This window comes from Budorcas taxicolor, chromosome 21 (assembly GCF_023091745.1).
Source record: "Budorcas taxicolor isolate Tak-1 chromosome 21, Takin1.1, whole genome shotgun sequence".
NCBI classification, from domain to species: Eukaryota; Metazoa; Chordata; class Mammalia; order Artiodactyla; family Bovidae; genus Budorcas; species Budorcas taxicolor.
The window spans coordinates 23403137-23424616 of NC_068930.1; the positions used below are offsets into that span (position 1 = coordinate 23403137).

Sequence of the window (21480 nt, forward strand, 5' to 3'; positions counted from 1 at the left end):
ATTTCCCAGGCAAGAATACTGGAGTAGGTTGCCATTTCCTCCTCCAGGGGATTCTCCCAACCCAGAGATTGAACCCGTGTCTCCTGTGTCTGCTGCATTGCGGGCCAATTCTTTACCCCCTGAGCCATCGGGGAAGCCACCAAAAGTTCACTAGAAGCTAAGTTTGATATGGCTGAGACAAGTGCAGAATATTAATTTTTAGTGGCAGGTCGAACTTAGAAAGAAAGAAGACCATAAAATAAAATGCAGTGAGAGAAATGAACATGAATATCAAAGAGTTAGTCCACAACTGCCAGTTAATTCCTGGTATAATGTATACAGTGCACATGTACGCATGCACACACATAAAGAATCTCCCTCACACAGACTTACACACACACTTCTTCTAAATCTACACTTCACTAAGGCCCAGTTCTAATTCTAGCTGCGCCATAAGTCCTTTCCCCACGTATTTTTTTTTTTCCTGGACTACTTATTCTTGTCCCCAAGTTTCTAAAGTCACTGTAGCCCAAATGCAGACTTCTTTACCCCCCAGCTAAAATGAGAATTCTATTTGATTGTGGTTCTACACAATGCTTAGCACAGTTCCAGGCATACCGTACATAGGTCCTCAGGTCTTTAAGTCCCCTGAAGTTCAAGGAAGGTGGCCCTAGCCATGTACAGTAGAACCACCCTGCTTCTCGGAGCTTCAGCTCGAGGCTCCGCATTTGGACCATAATAATTAGAAACCTCTCATAGGATTGCCTTCAGAAATTAAATCCAATTTTAAACCCTTGGTGTTTTTAAAGGGTTGAGGAAATTAATTCTCTACTGCATTTGCTATTAAAAAATCTTGTAGGAGGACATTGCCTGTCACATTACTCAAGGTCCCCTTATGTAAAGTCTTGAAGAATTTTTTTTTTTAAATAAATTTGTGCCAGAAAAATCCCTCTTTTCTCTGAGTGTCTTCCTGGGAGATAAGGGTGTAACATATGTGCATTTTGGAGACTCTCAAGTCTAGCTAGGTTTCCCTTTTCCCCCTGGCAGTCAGAAAGCTCAGATACAGTCTAGACTTAGTCACATGCTCAGTTTTATACATCTTGACGTAGGTATTCTCCTTGTTCAGAATTTCTTTTCGTTTTAGATTTTGTTCATTGCCATTTTGAAGCTATTTTTGGTAATAAAAGAAATTGTAGTCATTATGAATTTTGGAAAAGAGAAAGAAAAGTTTGCCTATGCTTTAATAATAACCCAGCCAGGGGAACATCCATGAAGATTTAGGGAGATAGTAATTCCTCCTGTGTAATTAGAAATTACAGACTGAGAGAGTCTAGAAATAACAGTGGTTGAAACGTGCAAGGGTTTATTTTCTCACAGAAAAGAAATCCTGAGGTAGGCAGTCTAAGTCTGATGTGGTGGCTCCATGGAATCATCAGGGACCCCGGCCTCTGTCTTTCTCCTCTGCTGTCCTCTCAGTGTGGCTCCTGGAGCGACCTCATGGTCCCTTCATGGCCCAGGATGGCTGTCGGAGTTGCAGCCCTCTTGCCTGCATTCCAGGGAGGCAGGGAGGGAAAAAGGCAGAACAGTTAATGCCCTGCCTTTCTAGGCATCTCCCCAGAAAGCAGACCAGCCCCTTCAGAACAGGCCCACATTTAGTCACGTGGACTCTCCTACCTACAACATAAGTTGGGATCTGTAATTGTTTTTTTCTAGCTAGGCACGTTTTCTAGGTTTCTGTTCCGAAGAAAGCAGAGACTTCTTTTGTTCTTTTTTCTTCCGGGCACTCCACAGGGCATATGGGATCTTAGTTCCCTGACCAGGGATTGAACCTATGTCCCCTGCTTTAGAAGCATGGAGTCTTAACCACTGGACTGACATGACAGGGAAGTCCTGGGACTTCTTACTGGGAAGCACTCAGCAGTTAACTGCATTTCTGAATCTTTCTCTGTGCACATCCATCCAGTATTCATTTGAAGCTATCTCAAATACTTTGTGGAAAGAGTAAAACTGCAGGAGGCTTCCCTGGTGGTCAAACGACTAAGACTCTGTGCTCCTGATGCAGGAGGCTCGGGTTCAACCCCCGATAAGGGAACTAGATCCCACATACTACAACTAACAGTTCATTTGTCCCAGCTAAGTGTTCTTTTGTTTTAACTAAAGATCCTACATTAAAAAAAAAAAAAAAGAAACCACATGCCACAACTAAAACCCAGCACAGCCAAATAAATAAATAAATAAAAATACGCCTTTCCATAATTCTTTTGTATTAACTTACCATTTATACATATACTGATAGTGTATGTTTTGAATATTCAATCAACATAGACTTATTCAGGGCTAGTAGGGACCTTGGTCTTCCCTGGTGGCTCAATGGTAAAGAATCTGCCTGCTAGTGCAAGAAATCAGAGTTTAATCCTTGGATGTGGAAGATCTCCTGGAGAAGGAAATGGCAACCTACTCCAATATTCTTGCCTAGAGAATCCCATGGACAGAGGAGCCTGGTGAGGGCTACAGTCCTTACCATCGCAAAAAACTGGACATGACTCAGTTACTAAACAACAACAACCCTTTCCCCAAGGGTTGCATATTCGGATGCCTATAGCAACCATTCAGGTACCATCAGTGATTAAGGAGGTCAAAGATCGTTGTTGAGGACCATGTGGAAACGGTGGCCACCTGGAGAGAGCACACTCTGTCTAGAGGGTCAGCCCCACTCAACGCCACTCATTGCTGCCACGTGAGAATGCTGCATCAGTTTCCCAAACCTTTGGATTTTTTTTTTCTTCTCAAGAGAAACCAGAGATTCAGATTTTTATCTGCAAACTCCTGGTGTTTATAACTTTGTTCAGTTCAGTTCAGTCGCTTAGTCGTATCCGACTCTTAGTGACCCCATGAATCGCAGCACGCCAGGCCTCCCTGTCCATCACCAACTCCCAAAGTTCACTCAAACTCACGTCCATCGAGTCTGTGATGCCATCCAGCCATCTCATCCTCTGTCGTTCCCTTCTCCTCCTGCCCCCAATCCCTCCTAGCATCAGAGTCTTTTCCAATGAGTCAACTCTTCACATGAGGTGGCCGAAGTACTGGAGTTTCAACTTTAGCATCATTCCTTCCAAAGAACACCCAGGGCTGATCTCCTTTAGGATGGACTGATTGGATCTCCTTGCAGTCCAAGGGACTGTCAGGAGTCTTCTCCAACACTACAGTTCAAAAGCATCAATTCTTCGGCGCTCAGCTTTCTTCACAGTCCAACTCTCACATCCATACATGACCACAGGAAAAACCATAGCCTTGACTAGACGGACCTTTGTTGGCAAAGTAATGTTTCTGCTTTTCAATATGCTGTCTAGGTTGGTCATAACTTTTCTTCCAAGGAGTAAGCGTCTTTTAATTTCATGGCTGCAGTCACCATCTGCAGTGATTTTGGAGCCCCCAAAAATAAAGTCTGACACTGTTTCCACTGTTACCCCGTCTATTTCCCATGAAGTGATGGGACCAACTTAGCAGCTAATAAATTCAATTAAAAAAAAAATGCCAACCAAATGCAGTGCCATCCCATGGGTTGCCAGTTTAAGGTCTCTGATCTGGCACGTCCCTTGTTTTTTAGTGGACAGCCAAGCCCTGGAAAGGTCAGGTGGCTTGTGATGTGGCTGGAGACATGCTCCTTAGTACCCTGCCCCTGCCCCCCCAACAAAGCCTGGTCCTCTGTGTCTAATTTGTCTCAGAATAGGAAAAAATAATAAATATTTGAATTTGAGCAAGGCTACTGTGAAGGTTAATTGAATCTCCCCTCCAACTGGCTTTCATTTTCTTTTTAAATCATTTCGGTTTGATGGAATCAGAAAAAAACTGGGCTTGAATCCCAGCTCTACTATGTTACAGCTTCATGATTTTTTGCAGGCTCTTGGTGTCTGATTTGTGTTTTCCTCTACCATCCACTTTCGTTCTTATTTCTCTTTTTCTTACTTTTCCTCTTTTCAAGTAGCACAGCGTGGTGGTTAAAAACACGCTTTTTGAAGCCTGATATGTATCTTAGTTTCTCTACCTGCTACCTGTGTGACCTTGAGCAAGTCCCTCAAGTTTTCCATGGCTCAGTTTCCTCATCGGTTGTCGTTGTTCAGTCGCTCAGTCATGTCCAACTCTGTAACCTCATGGACTGTGGCACGCCAGGCTTCCCTGCCTTTTACCATCTCCCAGAGCTTGCTCGAACTCATGTCCATTGAGTCGGTGAAGCCACCCAACCATCTCCTCCTCTGTTGCCCCCTTCTCCTCCTGCCTTCAGTCTTTCCCAGCATCAGGGTCTTTTCCAGTGAGTCAGCTCTTCCCATCAGGTGGCCAAAGTATTGGAGCTTCAGCTTCAGCATCAGTCTTCCAATGAATATTCAGGGTTGATTTCCTTTATGATTGACTGATTGGATCTCCTTGCAGTCCAAGGGACTCTCAAGAGTCCTCTCATCTGTATAATGGAATAATAATAGTACCTACCTCAGAGGTACTCTTAAAAGCATCAGGATGTGTTTTACATGAAATATAAGGGGAGCTCTGTAAACACTGCTGTCTCTCCCCCTCCCCGTTTCTCTTTTTGTTTCCTCTGCTGCTTTGGAAGCCACGGGTCTTTAACCCAGAGGGCCCGGCTCTGGTTCCCCATCTCACAGTGAGCGCTTTCAGCCCTGAATGGCCCAGCACAGCCAGCCTCCAGCCCGCAGTAAGCCCCAGATCTGGCAGGTGCTATGGCTCCCCACTCATTACTTTCAGTTCTGTTCCATTTCTGGAACTGCATTTTTGAGCCCATCTGTGCCCTTTTACTTTTCTCAGCTCCTATTTTTTCTGTCATTTCTGTATATTTGGAAGAGATGAAACAAGTCAGCTGCCTGCTATCTCGACCTAAACCCGGCTAAATTATTTCATCAGTCACACAGAGATGATCCTTGTCGTCGTTGGGTATCTCTGGAAATGATGTTATGAGATAAAGGACAAAAGCAGCATGAGTTTACATTAGCCAGAGTTGTGAACGCGGCAGATAACTCGTCCTGGAAACCACAGAGCCCGCCGGTCTGTGGGTTCACCAAGATTTCCGCCAGCAGGTCTGGCCAAGAGTGCGTCACATATGTTAATTAAAGAAATCGTTTTGGGTTTTTTTTTTCTAACGAATTTAAATGCAAAAAACTTAGACTATGCTTATATTTCAATTAAATTGCTTCTTTCTCAACCTGTAAAATGTCACTATCCAATCTTTTCAGCTTTTAGGTTAAATCGAATAAGAGATCTGACCTGACCAGCCCAGCTGTTCAACTCTTCTTCAAGATCAATTTGTATTCGCAGCAGAGAAGAACTGGTGACGTAGGTACGTATTGGCGAAACTCTTATTTTTGCTTCTTCTCCCTACCTTCCCAACATTCATAAGTGGTGAGTGAAAGTGGGGGTGGAGGGACTTATTTTATGTTTTTAATTCAATGTGTCTACTCTAGATCAGCCAGAAAACTGGTCAAGCCACTCAGTGTGCCTTCTCCTTTCTTTGCAATTAAGAGGACAAGGAGGATGTCTATTTCAGTTTCATATCACCAGCATCCTGCCAGAAAAACTAGAAATCCTCCTAGGTTTTGGTTTCAGCCCCCTAATCACTACACTTAAAAGTCTCTATGAAAATTAAGACAACACTATTTCAATCAACTGTACTTCAGTAAATAGCAAGCTGTGTCATCTTGGATATTTGTTTCGAGTTGGTTCAACTGGCAGGTGGCCGGGTTTTGGAGATATGAGGACAAGGACACAGGTGGGACCGCTAGAGCATCTTTGAGTGTGGTGTTGTGTGCTTGCTTAGGTCACAGGCCTCCTGGAGAATCTGATCATATCTGCAAGCCCTCTTCCCAGAAAACTGTACAAACACACACACTTTCACACATAATTTCAGGAAGTTCCCAGAAACCCACAGGGGACCTATGGATCCCAAGTTAAAAGAATCCTTGTTTTAAAGGTTTGGGGAACAGCCTTTGAGAGACATGACCCCAGAAGTTAAGTTTTAAGGAAACTGTCAGCTCATAAAAGGTCAAAGGTTGATGCAGCTGAAAAGTATATTCTGAGATTCAGCCTTGATTCTAAACCATGCCAGATAAATTAAAAAAAATTATTTTCTTGCCCTGATGGTGAGTTAAGGAACTGGGTTCTTTTTTTCTTTCCAACTGGACTATAGTTGATTTATAGCGTTGTGTTGATTTCCCATGTACAGCAAAGTGATTCCATTATACATATACATACATTCATTATTTTGTAGATTCTTTTCTCATATAGGTTGTCACAGAATGTTGAGTCGTGTTCCCTGAGCTATAAAGTAGATGCTTGTTGGTTATCTTATATATAGTAGTGTGTGTGTGTGTGTGTGTGTGTGTGTGTGTGTGTGTTTATCCCAAGTTCCTGATTTATCCCTCCCCCACTCACATTTCCCGTTTGGTAACCATCAGTTTGTTTTCAGTATCTGTAAGTCTGCTTCTGTTTTGTAAATAAGTTTATCTGTTTCTTTTAAAAAATTAGATCCCACATATGAGTGATATCATATATCTAAAAAATTAGATCCCACATATGAGTGGGATCTTTGATTGCCTTTCCTCACTCAGTTGGAACCCCCTGCCAGAGATGGTCTGCCCTGTATTTGCCACAATCGCCTTGATTTTAGCAAAGGGCTTCCAAGACCTCTCTGGCCTGACCGTGGGTCTCAGCTGAGTTCGTTTGGTTCTGCCCCAAACACATTTTTGAGAGATCGTTTCGTCCTGCCTCTTTTCTCTGTACTGCTGGCCACTGGGCTTGTCCTGCTGTTTTCAGCAGAGGCTACTTGAAACCATTCCAGGGGAAGCTGTTGCCATAGCGACCTTGGCTGCCAGGAGTTACCATTTTCTTCTTTTTGTTAGCTTGTGGTTTCCCTGAGTTTGAAGGTAACGGCTGATGTTCTGATTTCCTTCAGTGCAGCGAGGAAAAGACTGGATTTTTGTTATTGTTGTTGGTGTTTGTTTTTTTTAAAGTTTGGAGGGATATATGTGAGTGTGTGTGTATGTGTTTTGTGTACAAGATAAAGCTACCTGAAAAGATGAAAAACTAGATATGCGTGTATATTTTCCATACTCCAGTTTTTAATTTTGGTCTAGCAGTTGAATGGTGGTCCACTTTTAGCCCAGTTTTGGAGACTAATGACTATAGGCAGTTGCCTTCAGTAGGGGGAAAAGGTGACTGAGTTCCATTTCACACCGCCTGCGACTCCCAGGAGTAAAGACCTCTGGGAGCTCGGCTTAGTCTGAACTTGACTCTAGCGCCAGGACTGCCTCCAAGGAAGCAGGTGGCTGAATCAGGCTCTTCTTGCTCTGAAAACAAAGGTGGGGCCCACAGGCATGACAGCCACACCTGGTGGCCACACAGTCCCATCTCTCGTCTGTCCAAGGCTGTAAACATGACACCTGATGCACGGCCGGGGCACCAGGTGCAGGTGAAGTCTGAGGAAAGTCAAGGCTGCCTGGTAACAGAAATCAGAGCTAGTCTCCTGGTCCCTCTTGTGCCTTTCCAGCTGGACTTCTTTCTCCTGCTCTCATCAGGTTTTATTTATTTCTTTTTTAAACTTTTGGTCCTGCCACACTGCATGTGGGATCTTAGTTCCTAGACCAGGGAGGTCAGACCTGCACTGCCTATGTTGGAAGGTGGATTCCTAACCACTGGGCCACCAGGGAAGTCCTCTCCTACGCTCAGCAGGACGCTATTCTCAGCATTTTCCAGTTTGCCCATCTTAGAAATAAATGTTCATTTGTTGTTTTCAGTTGCTAAGTTGTGTCTGACTCTTCGCGACCCCATGGACTGCAGAACCCAGGCTTCCCTATCCTTCACTATCTCCCAGAGTTTGCTCAAACTCATGTCCATTGAGTCTGTGACACCATCCAACCATTTCATCCTCTGTCACCCCCTTCTACTCCTGCCCCCAGTCTTTCCCAGCATCAGGGTCTTTTTCAGTGAGTTGGCCAAAGAATTGGAGCTTCAGCTTTAGCATCAGTCCTTCCAATGAACATTCAGGGTTGATTTCCTTTAGGATTGACTGGTTTGATTTCCTTGTAGTCCACGGAACTCTCAAGAGTCTTCGTTGGCACCACAGTTTGAAAGCCAACACCCAGCCCAGTTTATCAGTGCTCAGGATTTTTGTGACGTGGGTTGTTGCCAGTTCATTGGCGGCTATAAGGGCACTGATAGGAATCAGTCAGGGTGGGTTCTGTGGGCCCTTCTGGATTGTCGCCGTTCCCCACTGACTTTGTCTCTGTGTGGTGAGGTCTTCCCTCTATACATGCTTCTAAACCCACCTGTGCCCCTGCTCCCCAGATCAAGATGAACGCCATGATGGAGACCTCCGAGCTCCCGGCCGTATTTGACGGGGTGAAGCTGGCCGCGGTGGCTGCCGTGCTGTACGTGATTGTCCGGTGTTTGAACCTGAAGAGCCCCACAGCTCCGCCCGACCTCTACTTCCAGGACTCGGGGCTCTCGCGCTTCCTGCTCAAGTCCTGTCCTCTCCTGACCAAAGAGTGAGTAGCCCTCAAACCCACCTGTACACCTGCCTGCTGATCTGCCTGTCATTGCACTGTTCAAAGAAGAACCTTCTCCCCATGGGTCCTCAAGGCATCTAAGTGAACTAGTGTCACTGATGGTAAAATAGCCACCAGCTCTGTAGGAGTCTGGCGCTTGAATCCTGGTGGGTAGGGGACGACTCAGATCTTTGTTGCCCGAAGTCATCCTTTCTTCCACAGTGCGGTGTCATCAACCATGTCAAGGACTTTGCAGAAAACTGTTGTCGTTTTTAGGTGGATGCAGAAAACTTGGACAGTATTTTGCGTGTGTGCGGACTCAGTCATGTCCGACTCTGTGTGACCCCATTGACTGTAGCCCACTAGGGTCCTCTGTCCGTGGAATTTTCCAGGCAAGAATACTGGAGTGTGTTGTCTCTTCCTTCTCCAGGGGATCTTCCCAACCCAGAAATCGAACCCGGGTCTCCTGCATTACAGGCAGATTCTTTACCACCTGAGGCCAGTTCTAAGATGGAAGTCTTCCTGACCCCAAATAATTAATGAGAAAAAAAAAGCATAGGTTTCTTGGGTACCTTTGGTCTGCCCTATTGAAAAATATACATTAGCTAAGAGAATCCACTCTAAGAGAAGGTTTTCATTCCAGTTCAGTTCAGTTCAGTCTCTCAGTCGTGTCCGACTCTTTACGACCCCATGAACTGCAGCACTCCAGGCCTCCCTGTCCATCACCAACTCCCGGAGTCCACCCAAACCCATGTCCATTGAGTCGGTGATGCCATCCAACCATCTCATCCTCTGTCGTCCCCTTCTCCTCCTGCTCTCTATCTTTCCCAGCATCAGGGTCTTTTCCAATGAGTCAGCTCTTTGCATCAGGTAGCCAAAGTATTGGAGTTTCAGCTTCAACATCAGTCCTTCCAATGAACACCCAGGACTGATCTCCTTTAGGATAGACTGGTTGGATCTCCTTGCAGTCCAAGGGACTCTCAAGAGTCTTTTCCAACACCACAGTTCAAAAGCATCAATTCTTCGGTGTTCAGCTTTCTTTACAGTTCAACTCTCACATCCATACATGACCACTGGAAAAACCATAGCCTTGACTAGATGGACCTTTATTGACAAAGTAATGTTTCTGCTTTTGAATATGCTATCTAGGTTGGTCATAACTTTCCTTCCAAGGAGTAAGCGTCTTTTCATTCCAAGTGAACCAGATTTCCCTGCAGAAGCCCCAGCTCTGTGTTTTGGAGGTGACGGGTGAGCACAGCTTCTGACAGAAGTAAAACAGTAGTTGTGAAAGAGACAGAATCTGTGTTCCACACCACACATGCTGTTTATTTCCAGGAGACGGATTTGACAGGATCTTCATTGAGGCACGTGGAATCTAGTTCCCTGACCAGGAATCAAACCTGGGCCCTCTGTATTGGGAGCACAGAGTCTTAGCCACTGGACCACCAGGGACGTTCCTGAATGATTCTCTTCAAAGGGCAGATGGGCATCAGAGAAACCTGAGAGTCTGGGCTCTTACTTTGTCCTCTTTGGTTGTCTAGTTCATTTCCACAGCCAAGAGTAAAGAGCTGTGGGCTATGGATATTTTGGGCGTCTGTGTACAGTTTGCTTGTTAGTCGTAATGCCGTGACCTTAAAAAGCTGTAATTAAGTTGAAAGAGACTTATAGCTCAGTTATATTCCCTAACACCTGTGAACTGCCATGTACAATATAAATTGCGGTGAACTTGGACCCGTCCCTGCTGAGGGGATTCCACGCCATAGTGGGCTCCACAACTATGATCAAGGGCGTGGTGTTCTTAGTAAGCAGTGTTTGCCATGGAAACTCTCCTCTGAGGAGTGTGCACAGCATTGGTGTGTTTTCAAAATCATCCAGCGTTTTTCTTCCATGTTTAATTTAGATAATTCACTCATCTGAACTGGCAAGGAACATTTGCACCCCCTACTTTCAGATGGGGTGGGATGCAGCTGGATCCAGTTCCTGGGTCTCTGTTTGTAGAGAGCTTTTGAAAAACCAAGGTGTTAAAAAGCCCTATGAGATTATAGGCAGATGAGTACAAATTTCCACCCAGCATCAGTTCCTGAGTAATTAGAGGAAGCCCTGGGAAAGCTTCTCCCCTCTAGGCTCTTTGGAAAACATCACATAAAGTTTCAGTTAGTCAGTCGCTCAGTCGTATCTGACGCTTTTGCAACCCCATGGACTCTAGCCCACCAGGCGCCTCTGTCCATGAGGCAAGTACACTGGAGTGGGTAGCCATTTCCTACTCCAGGGGATCTTCTCGAGCCAGGGATCAAATCCGAGTCTCCTGAGTCTCCTAGGTTTGATTTCACACTAATTGTTCAAAGCATTAAAAAAAAAACAAACTGATTTTTTGCAAGGTTTTTCCTAACCTGGTTTCTTGGTTTCCTTTGAAATACAGCCTGGAGACATAAGTCCAACAGTTTCTCTTTGCTTTTTCTTCTTCCTGTACACTTTCTTGATGACCCTATCGAACTTCAAGATTGGATTTGTTTTCCTCTCATTTTAAGGATGGGGAGATGAGGAGTAGTAGAGGGGGGGCCTGGACCCAAGTCTGTGACCCCAGAGCTGGCTCCTTTCTTGTCCACAGGGAGGGGGAACAGTGACCTTTCTCGGGGTGCAGGCGAGGGACGGGAAGCAGAGAGCAGTAAGGGGCCAGTCTGAGACAAAAGTCTTTAGCTGGGCTAGCCCTGGAGTGGCCTTCCGATTTCTGCATGACCCTCTTGCTATTTTAATCATTGTCGGAAGCTGGTGGCCTTGATGTTTTTTCTCTGTGTGGCCTTTCTGGCAACAGCCTTCTGTGTATTTGAAGCCGAGCTCAGGAAGCTTATCTGTTATGGGTAAAAGTGCTTCTCCCAGGACTTTGAAGATTTTTTTTTCCTACAGGAAGCCTGTCTACAGCCTTCACAAACAACTGTCTCGGCTAAAAATTTCACTTAACTGATTTAAAACAAGCTGATGGGGTTATTCAGTAACCCTGACGGAAAGCAGCCGGTTAATCATGACTTACGTGTGAAATCATGGACATAGCCTTTTGATGTTCTGGTACAGGAAAAAAAAAAGTCGGTGAAAGGTGAACAGTGAAAACATGTTAGGAGAACAGGGATTTTTTTCCCCCCTCTTTTCAGCGTTACAGTCAGTTTTTAAGTCTGTCTTGAGATCACCTACCCAAAGATACATCAGAAATGAATTTTTCAATGTCTCGAGGGAAACTTTTCTAAGGTGAGGTGATAAGTCTCTTGTTCACTTAGCAACAGGTCAATATTTACCTAGTGGTTCAATTTTTGTTCTCAAAAAGTGTTCGATTTCAGTGAAACAGGCAGACTAAAAAGCTCGAATCAGGATTATGAGAAAATTTAGATGGTGATACAGATCTCCATTTTTTTCTCAAATAAAAAATTTAAAGCATGTTTGTTTTTTCCTAAACGGAGAATAAGGTGAAAAGTCTCCTCCTCGGGGATATACATCACTACTATGCTGGTCATCATGCCTGCTGGGTTTTTGCTGCTGCAGATCATTTCCCCCAACAAAATCAGGGGCATATGTAGCATTTGGTAACCTGCTTTAACACTTAGCATACCATGGGGACTTCTCTGGCGGTCCAGTGGTTAAGAATCTGCCCTTCCAACACAGGAGCCAAGGGTTTGATCCCCGGCGGGAGAACTTAGATTCATAGGCCCTATGGTGTGGCCCAAAAATTTAAAAACAAACAAAAAACAAAACAGTATGCCATGGACATTTATCCACACTACTACATATCTTCTAACATTTGGTTTTTAGCAGGTTCAGAATTCTGTCAACTGTTCAAGTTTCCTAATGGCTGTTGGCCACAGTGGTGCAGAGAAAAAGCCTTCATCTGAAATGTGGATTAGGGTGCAAACTGAGATCTTCTTCTAAACAAGGTGGACCCCTGGACCACGTGACAGGCCCTCTGGTCCTTGGTTTCCTTGTGTGTGAAATGAAGCAATCTTACAAAGCCCCTTCTCATCATGAAGGTGTGACCAGACAGTACTATCCAAGAAAGCATCAATTTTTTTTTAATTTGTACATGTGGCACACACTACATAGACTTCTAATGCCCCAGCTCTTTGTTGGGGTGAATGACTCAATGACTAGAAGTCACAGAGGGTGTGAAGAGATAAACATTCTAGAGTTCTGCTTTACATATATCTCTAGTTTTAAGCTGTGAAGAAAAGGCTGAATGTTTCTGATGGTAGTTCTTTAATTGTAATGCATGAGAAAAGCCAGGGCCAATTGACCCCATCATTCTAGCTGTGTTTCCTGCCCTTTCTCCCATCCTAACTCGGACTGAAGCATCCCAGTGTGGCTTGGAAAATGAGTTGTGCTATGGACTGAATTATGTCCCCCCAAAATTCATATATTGAGGACCTAACTCCTTATATGATCATATTTGGAGATGGGGTCTCTAGGAGACTATATGGTCTAGATAAGGTTGTATGGGTGGGACTTTTATGATAGGATTAGTGCCCTTATAGGAAAAGGAAGAGCACCAGTGCTCTGTCCGTATCATATAAAGACACAGTCAGAATGCGGCCTTCCACAGGCCAGGAAAGGCGCTCTCACCAGGAATCAAATTGGCTGACACCTTGATCCTGGTCTTTCATCATCTAAAATTGTGAGAAATAATTTCTGTTAGTTAAGCCAAAAAGATAAGTAAAAATAAATGAGTAAAATGAAACTGGCCATTCTCCTGCAGTACCCTTTCAACACCAACATCCTCTGAGTCTAGGACCACTGCGTCATCACCAAGCATTGAAAGAGTTTCTTAGAAGGACCCTGGGTTGGGAGCCCTAGTGACCAGGTAAGGACAGGAACCCAAAGAGAAGGGTTTTCTTGTGTATCTGCCCACTCCTAACCATTCTCACCCCCTTTGCTCTAGGACAAGGGGACGCTGGACCCCGTGGACCTTTGCTTTTTTAAGGACTTTGTTGAGCTATCATTTACATATGGTAAAATACACAAACCCTAAGTATACAGCTCAGGGCCTTTTGCATATATATTTACCTATGTAACTGCCACTCCCCTGTGCTTCACAGGAATGTCCCAAGTCACCTCTTGCCTCTGACCCACTTTGTCACTTTACCACTTGAGTTGGGTTCTTTAAGCAGGCCAGCACCCAGAGTGCAACACTGTGACCCTAGCCTATCCTAGCCTCACCACCCATGGCATTTTGCATTGCCCATTAAGTGCCTGCCCCTTAGGCGCTCGTCCCTGGCTCCCCCAAATCTCTTCTTTCTCTCCACCAAGATGCCTTCTTACCCTGCAAGAAAAACTTAACTAGCATGACTTCCCTGGTGGTCAGAGAAGACTCTGAGCTCCAATTCAGGGGGCCAAATTCCCTGTTTGGGGAACTAGATCCCACACGCTGCAACTAAGAACTGGTGCAACCAAATAAATACATTTTTCTTTTTTGAGTATGTCAGAAAAAAAGAAAAAACTTACATAGCTTCTATTCTGAGAAACTTTGCCTGACTACCCCCAGCTCCTCTTCAGTCAGAATGAGAACAACATTTCCATGGGATTCTTGTTTGGAGTCTACTCTCGTGAATGAGGAGAGAGTACACTCCAGACACCTCCTTTGCTTCTTCCTGCCCGAGTTTCCCCAGCATGTAGCTTCTGTGTCCATTCAGCATATTTCATCTTTTTCTGTAGGGCTTCCCTGGTGGCTCAGTGGGAAAGAATCTGCCCGCCAATGCAGGAGATGTGAGTTTGATCCCTGGGTAGGGGAAGATCCCCTGGAGAAGGGAATGGCAACCCACTCCAGTATTCTTGCCTGGAGAATCCCACGGACAGAGGAGCCTGGTGGGCTACTGTCCATGGGGTCGAAAAAGAAATGGGCAATGGGTTGGACATGACTTAGTGATAAACAACAACAGTCTTGTTCTCTAGAGGTTCGTACCTGTCTCTTTTCTTCACCAGTGGAATATATGTACCCCAAATCAGGATCCATAGTCTTGACCAGACAGAACAGGATTCTAAGCCATTCCAAGTCTTAAATATAATGCTGCTTGTTGACCTTGCCCCTTGTTTTCCATAGACAGGTGTAGTTGAGGGATGTTCCCATTTTGGTTTGGTTTGGTTTGGTTTCCCACTCCAGCTTAAGCAATCAGTGCTGCTCAGGGGCGCTTCAGGGAATCAGGTGTACCTTCAGCTCCGAGCTTAGGGCTTCCCTCGTAGTTCAGTCAGTAAAGAATCCGCCTGCAGTGCAGGAGACCCAGGTTCAGTCCCTGGGTTGGGCAGATCCCCTGGAGAAGGAAGTGGCAACCCACTCCAGTATCCTAGCCTGGAAAATCCCCTGGACAGAGGAACCTGGTGGGCTGCAGTCCATGGGGTTGCAGAGTTGAGCACGACTAAGTGACTAACACTTTCTCAGCTCTGACCAAGTTTTGCTTATTAGGAAGTCACTGTGCTGTCTCTGAAAGAGGATGGATTGGTTGTTTGGTCTTAAGTCAGGGCACACCCAGGTACATCCAGAAAGGCGGTTTGCAGCCTCCGCCCTCGCCTTGTAGTTCCCATCACCAGCCCTGGTTTAGAAAGTGAAGACAGGAGGCAGGCGCCCTGTCTGTGGAAGCTGTTATTAGAATGCATACATTCCCTCTGAGAATCCAGGCTTCTACTTTTTCACTCATTAGTGGGCTCGTCAGTATGGATCGTGCTAGAGCTGAAGATGAAGGCTCCTAAGAAGACTGTGATGGAGCACTTAGCTAGTAGACAAGCCTAAAAACAGATGACCAAGGTGTTTTTATGAGATGCAAGAGGCATCTGTGAAGCCCTGCACAGTCCAGTGAAGGGACACAGTGAGGTCTAATAATCAACCATATGCTTGTGGGTCCTTTCTTCCCCAGAGGCAGAAAAGGTAATAGCTTCCTTCTGTAACCCACTGCTGCCTGTATTAATAAAATCTGGATTTTGTTACTCTCCATGGGTTTGAGAGACACCTGAAACTTGGAGTAGAGGGTCACACCCATTCCAGCACCAAGCCAAAAATACTAGCTGACTCATCTCTGCCAGTGGTGCCCTTTCTGAGCACTTCCTCTTTGAAGCTGCTTCAGACACTCATCAAACAACAGCAGAAACCCTGTGACCTTTCCATGGATTGTAGTGGGTTCATCTTCTGTGTTTTTTTTTTTCTTTTCTATTTCTCTCCTCATTCACGAGAGTAGACTCCAAACAAGAATCCCATGGAAATGTTGTTCTCACTGTAATTAGCCCCTATCTTCGTTTCCTGCCAGTGGTCATTCGTTAGTCTGGGTTAATGAACATCGGAAGATTTACTTCTCTGAGGCTCTGTTGTTGGGAGGTATTTTCAAAAGATCATTTATTTTAAAGCCATTTCATTGTGGGGAAAAAAAATTTTTAGGGACTTTCCTGGCAGTCCAGTAGTTAGGACTCTGTTCTTCCTGCAGGGCATGGGTTGCATCCCTGGTCTAGGAACTAAAATCCCATATGACACGTGGTATGGCCAGAAAACAGAAACAAAAAATTTTATTGGTTTCTGCACACCTGTGCTTAATTATTTCTTCTCAGAAGCAATACCAGTTCCTTCCCTACGCAGGCATTCACACTCCCTTTCTAGCAGTAATACTCACTTTTCTTTTATTTATCTCCAATAAAGGCCTTTTTCTATACATAAAAATACCATATATATATATATATATATATTTTATATATATACGTAGTTGCTGTTGTTTCGTCGCTAAGTCATGTTCAACTCTTTTTCGACCACGTGGACTGTAGCCATCCATGGGATCCTCCAGGCAAGAACTGGAGTGGGTTGCCATTTCCCACTCCAGGGGATCTTCCCAACCTAGGGATTGAACCTGCCTCCTGCATTGTCAGATGGATTCTTTTTTTTTTTTTTTCAGATGGATTCTTTACCACTGAACCACCGAGGAAGCCATTCACACATGTATATATCTGTGTGTGTATATCTATATCTCCTAGTATACCAAGGACATATTAAAAAAAGTACAAGTACTCAACAGAAAAGCACTAAATTCAGATCAGTCTGATATTGCAATATACGAAATTATTTTCCAGATCTAAAGAACAAAGGACTCAGTGTGTAAATTCCTACTCCCCTTTGCATCTCCTGCCTTGCCTCCTTTTTATTTTACCGTCTCTTCTTAGTGGTGGTGTCACAGGGGAAGCTAGGACAAGAATCTTGGATGTGAACAATTGGTGTTTTCTCAGTCTTAAAGGAAATCATGCAAAAGCAGCTCCACACGTTCCCTTCCGGTCACATTGCCATCCCTGGGCCCCTCCTGGGTAGAAATTCCGGAGCCAGCATGGCTTATTTATAGTGAGTTAAAGATGAAAAGAATTTCATTATCTTGGACTTAAATTCTTAATTCCTTCTTGTTCACAGAGACATTCCAAATCAGATTTAGATCCTTTCCTTCTTGGCTGCACACTCAAGCTTTGTCCTTTTTATAGGATAATCTCCTAATTGCCAGGAGCCTTAATTCTATTGACCTGATTTTACCCATTTTAAGAACTGTGCAGATATTTCCAAAGATGCTTGTGGTAAACCATTAACAATTGATAAGTGGATCTGGCACGCTCTAATGGGCTTACTATGTACGCACCAGACCTTCAGAGCACATTTGTTGAGAAACTTACATTGCAAGAGAGTCCTTGAAAGATGAAAGACTCAGAAAGCATCTCTGTTGAGACTGATAATTGGTGGTTAGCTCCCGTGAGGTCGCCTTTTCAGGGGCCTTCATCTTAAAATGGCTTGTGTTTTTGATGACAGTGGCTCAAACCCAAGCTGTCAAGGTGAGAAAGTTGAATTGCTAAAGCTGGGTTACTGTCCTGTCATTAGGCTGACCAAACATCCCGATTTTCCTGGGACTTGATAGGGTTCCCAGAGTATGGAACTTTCCCACTAAAACCTGGGAAAGTACCAGATAAACAGGGATGCGTCGGTCACTATCTGTTTGTCACTGTCTTCTGTGACCAGATGGTGAGGTTTTCGTAAGTGGGTGCGATTAGGGGTAAGTGTTTAGTTCGCCAGAGGTCAGGTGTAATTTAACCCTTGGATGTTGCCCACCTGTACTGTCTCTGCCCTAGCAGCTCAGTTATCCAAGAGACCAGGAGGAAAGTGCTGCCGCCTCTGAGGCCTCTTGTATTGACTTAAGACAAGAAAACTGTGAGACCGTGGAGAGATTCGTCCGCCTTCCTCTAACCTCGGGACAGGTTGTAGCCTCTTGTTAGAGACTCTGTGCCTTTGTGGAGGAATTGCTGAAAGCTGTAAAAGGTTCAGAATCTAGAATATTTGAAACTCTCTTGATTTGGTTCAGATGGAAAGAACATCTACGTGCCATCCACTCCCTAAAAGCATTCATTTTCAGTTTCTAAGAATGTATTACCTACCTGTTCCCCTGTTCATCATGCTTGAGTTTATCCTTTGGGGCCCTACCATGCCTTCAAAAAGGGAAAAGAAGCACGTGCTACAGCTGATTCTATCACATGGTGTCAGACCCAGCACATCTGGATGGGCCGGTGGGCCTCTGCTTTGTGCCAGGCTGGCTGCATTGCCAAGTCACTTTCTCTTTCAGTTTTTTCCCAGACTAGGCTCCAGGGTCAATCTTTGTCCATCAGTCAGCCTTAATTTTATTTAAACTACTTTAAACCTAATTTCCTCTATGGGATTTGCCTGGGATTCGGTCCACTTTTGTGGTCCTTCTCGATATATAGTTGACTGAAAACAGGTCCAACATCCAGGAGCAGGAACAGGCTTCATTTTCTAGAAACTGTGAAATTTCCAAGCGTAGCCAACTTTTGTCAGTTTTTCTTGTTCTATTGATCCTGTAAATTTATTGCTAACGAATTTTGATCTCAAACTATTCCTTTTCTCTGCCAGCTCCCTGGCACAGCTCCCCTCACTGCGACAGTGCACTCGATACTACGTACGCTTTATTAATAAAGTATAATTAAGACAGCAACTTGATTTTGAACGTGTGTTCTAGGGACTTCCCTGGTGGTCCAGTGGTTAAGACTTCACCTTTCAATGCAAGGGGTGTGGGTTCGATCCCTGGTTGGAGAGCTAAGATGCCACATGCCTCGTGGCCCAAAAACCAAAACATAAAACAGAAGCAATATTGTAACAAATTAAATAAAGACTTTTAAAAATCTTAAAAACATGTTCTAGAGGGTTCAAGTTAGGGATCGAACCAGGGTCTCCTTATTGCAGGCAGTTTCTTTACTATCTGAGCCACCTCCAGGGAAGCCTCCTCTGGAGGGTTAATAAATATGGTTTCTAAACTCTAACTGCCCTCATCAACATTCAGTGGTGTGGAGGGTAAAAAACTGACTGCCATTTTACTTCATCTTCATACAAAGCAGCAGCAAGTGACGCAACCAATTTTGGAAGCCCAGTCCTCTTCAGCCACCTCGAGGATGCCTTCTGTGCAAATGGAGCCTGTTGGGGGGACGGGGTTTTAGGATCAGAATCTGCTAAGTGGTATAATATTAATTCAAGGTAACCATCTTCCAGGGTTTTTAAGGAAACCTATCCCTCTGTGAAATTCTGGAAAGTGAAGCTTTTACTCCTACAGAAAACGGTAGTCCTTGACTAATCGATGTTTCAGATGGTTGGATAAGATGCCAACCCTGTCACCACTCCCAAGTGACGGTCTGCCAGACTGAGCGGCGCCATCGCCCAAGGGCCATGTCCTTCTGGGAGTGCGTCCTCTGCCCAAGGTGACTCCCAGTGGTACCACGTCCCCATGAGCCTCGGAAATGAGTCAGCCCTCCTGGCAGCTTGTGAACCAGCCTAAGTCTCCACCCTGTGCCGTCTCTAATCATAGAGTGAGGACCCAGTCTGCGTGGGTGCAAGTTGGACGGCTTAACTTGTGACGTGGCCAGTAAGAGTCTGTAAGCCGGAGCATTTGGGAAACCTTCTCGCCCGGAGGTCAGCAGTTGATCCCTCCCAGAAAGGGAGAGGTCCATGAGAGGTGGCAGGTTGTGTGTTTTCCATCTTTTGCACTGGGTACTAAAGCCATTGCCAACCAACCCCACTTCCTTGTTGAACGGTGGTACCAAATTCTCCAACAGTGGCATTTTCAGCCAGATAGCAAAAGCTTGAACAGTAATTCCTTTTCTTTTTTTTTTTAAGATTTTAAAAACAGTTTTATTGATTGATTTATTTTTGGCTGCCCTGGGTCTTCGTTGCTGTGTTGGCTCTCTCTAGCTGTGGCGAGCAGGGGCTGCTCTCCAGTTGTGGCACTCCGGCCTCTCCTGCTGTGGAGCACGGGCTGTAGGGCGCATGGGCTTAAGTAGTTGCAGCTCCTGGACTTAGTTGCTCCAAGGCAAGTGGGATCTTAGTTCCCTGACCAGGGATGGACCTTAGCGCCCAGAAGTGAAAGAGCTGAGTCTTAATGACTGGACCACCCGGGAATATTTTAAACTTGAAATCCACCAAGCCATAACAATACAGACTTTTCCTTCCTTAGTATTTCCATAAAGGACAATTCTTCTTCTCAGTGGACACACAAAGATATATATATATATATATATTTTAAGTTAGTCAATTAATATAGAATAACATGCTCTTCCAGTCTGTTCTTTTGTGTGCACACCACACTCACCCCTTCCCTTACACGCAGAATCCTTCTGCTCGTATTTCTGTCTCCTCTGTCTATCAAAATCCTCTTCATCTCTCAAGGCCTCCTCACATCCTAGCTCTTCCAGCATTCTCTAACCTTTACTCTTCTTCTGTCTCTTTGGCTCCTACTTATCAGCAGGACTATAAATGATATCTTTTCCTGTGTGTATCTCTCTTCACCCTCAGCTGTGTTCTGAGAGGCTTAAGGGCAGAAGCCATCTTAACATTTTCTGTATTCTCTATGGCCACTGCTTTGCATAGAGTCAGTGCACTCTGACACGTATAGGTTGTTTTGGTAGGAACCCAGGTGATTAAGGGTCAGAATGAGTAATTCAGATAAGTGATTAAGGAGTGTAGAGGAAGAAGGAGATGGTGCTGTGGCGGCTTGGATGAAGTTTTGTGGGATCCTGAAAGATGAGTTGGTTTGGAAAGAAGACAGAGCGGTTGGCATGATCATGAGCCAGTGAAATCCATCATTTAAGCAGGTACTTCCGGTAGAAGACTGCCTTTGCTCCCCAGGCCAACGCTCTTCACCCACCCACATTTGTTCCTTGGTCCTGTTGGCCTTCCAGCCAGCCTGCCTGTGTAAGGAGATGATGGACGCGCCATCGACTTGGCCTGTTTCCTCATTGTCACTTTTGCCCTGCCCCCACAGCCTCTCTTCTCCTGTTGCCCATGTTCCAGGATCTTTATTTGGCTAGACTTGGACCATCTGTCTTGCGATTCCCAAACATTTCTTTGATGCTCTTTGTTTAGCATTTGGGTCTGCTGCTGTCTCTGCCCTTTGTTCTCTGTGCCCTGGATTTTGCTTGCTAATGTCCTTTGGCCCCGTCACTGGCCTCATCTCCATATCTGCTTCCTGGCAAGCTCCTTGCTGGATCCCTATGCCGTGATCCAGTGTGACAAGAGCTGTCTGATTACAGCAGACAGCCCCAGGTCACCAGGGGAGAAAGAGGAGTCTCAGATTCCCAGAAAGGAAGTGTTGGCACTTGATCCCATGAGCGCTAGTGGAGGGAGCAAAGGGAAGGATGAGACATGCTCCAGAGGCCTTTCAAGGTAGAATCAATAGGTGCTGGTAGATAATGGAATAGCCTTGAGTGGTTGGAGGGAAGGGCTGAGTAACAGAAAATGCCAAGATTACTGAGCAGTTGAGAGAAGAATAGAGCCATTGACACAAATAAAGGAGTCCAATGGGGAAGCTGCTTTCTCAGGGAAAGTCGTTTAGTTTGGGACAGTCTATGCGACATGCCTGGGCAACGAAATTTAGGTGTGAGCTTAAGGCCAAGTGGTTCAGATGGTTAAGTGTCC

The 21480-nt window shown here is 45.0% G+C and overlaps 1 protein-coding gene and 1 non-coding gene across 3 annotated transcripts in view; one reads left to right on the forward strand and one right to left on the reverse strand.

Moving 5' to 3' along the window:
* The window catches only part of ABHD2 (abhydrolase domain containing 2, acylglycerol lipase), a 114084-nt gene that overhangs the window by 23338 nt on the left and 69266 nt on the right, over positions 1–21480 (forward strand). For both annotated transcript variants that reach the window (XM_052659481.1, XM_052659482.1), the window contains exons 2-3: positions 5220–5323; positions 8326–8525. In XM_052659481.1, the coding sequence (XP_052515441.1) occupies positions 8332–8525 (194 nt within the window). In that variant the 5' untranslated portion in view covers positions 5220–5323; positions 8326–8331. The remainder of the gene's footprint in view (positions 1–5219; positions 5324–8325; positions 8526–21480) is intronic.
* TRNAG-CCC (transfer RNA glycine (anticodon CCC)) lies at positions 9905–9977 on the reverse strand. The gene has a single exon. It is a non-coding gene; the product is annotated as a tRNA-Gly (tRNA).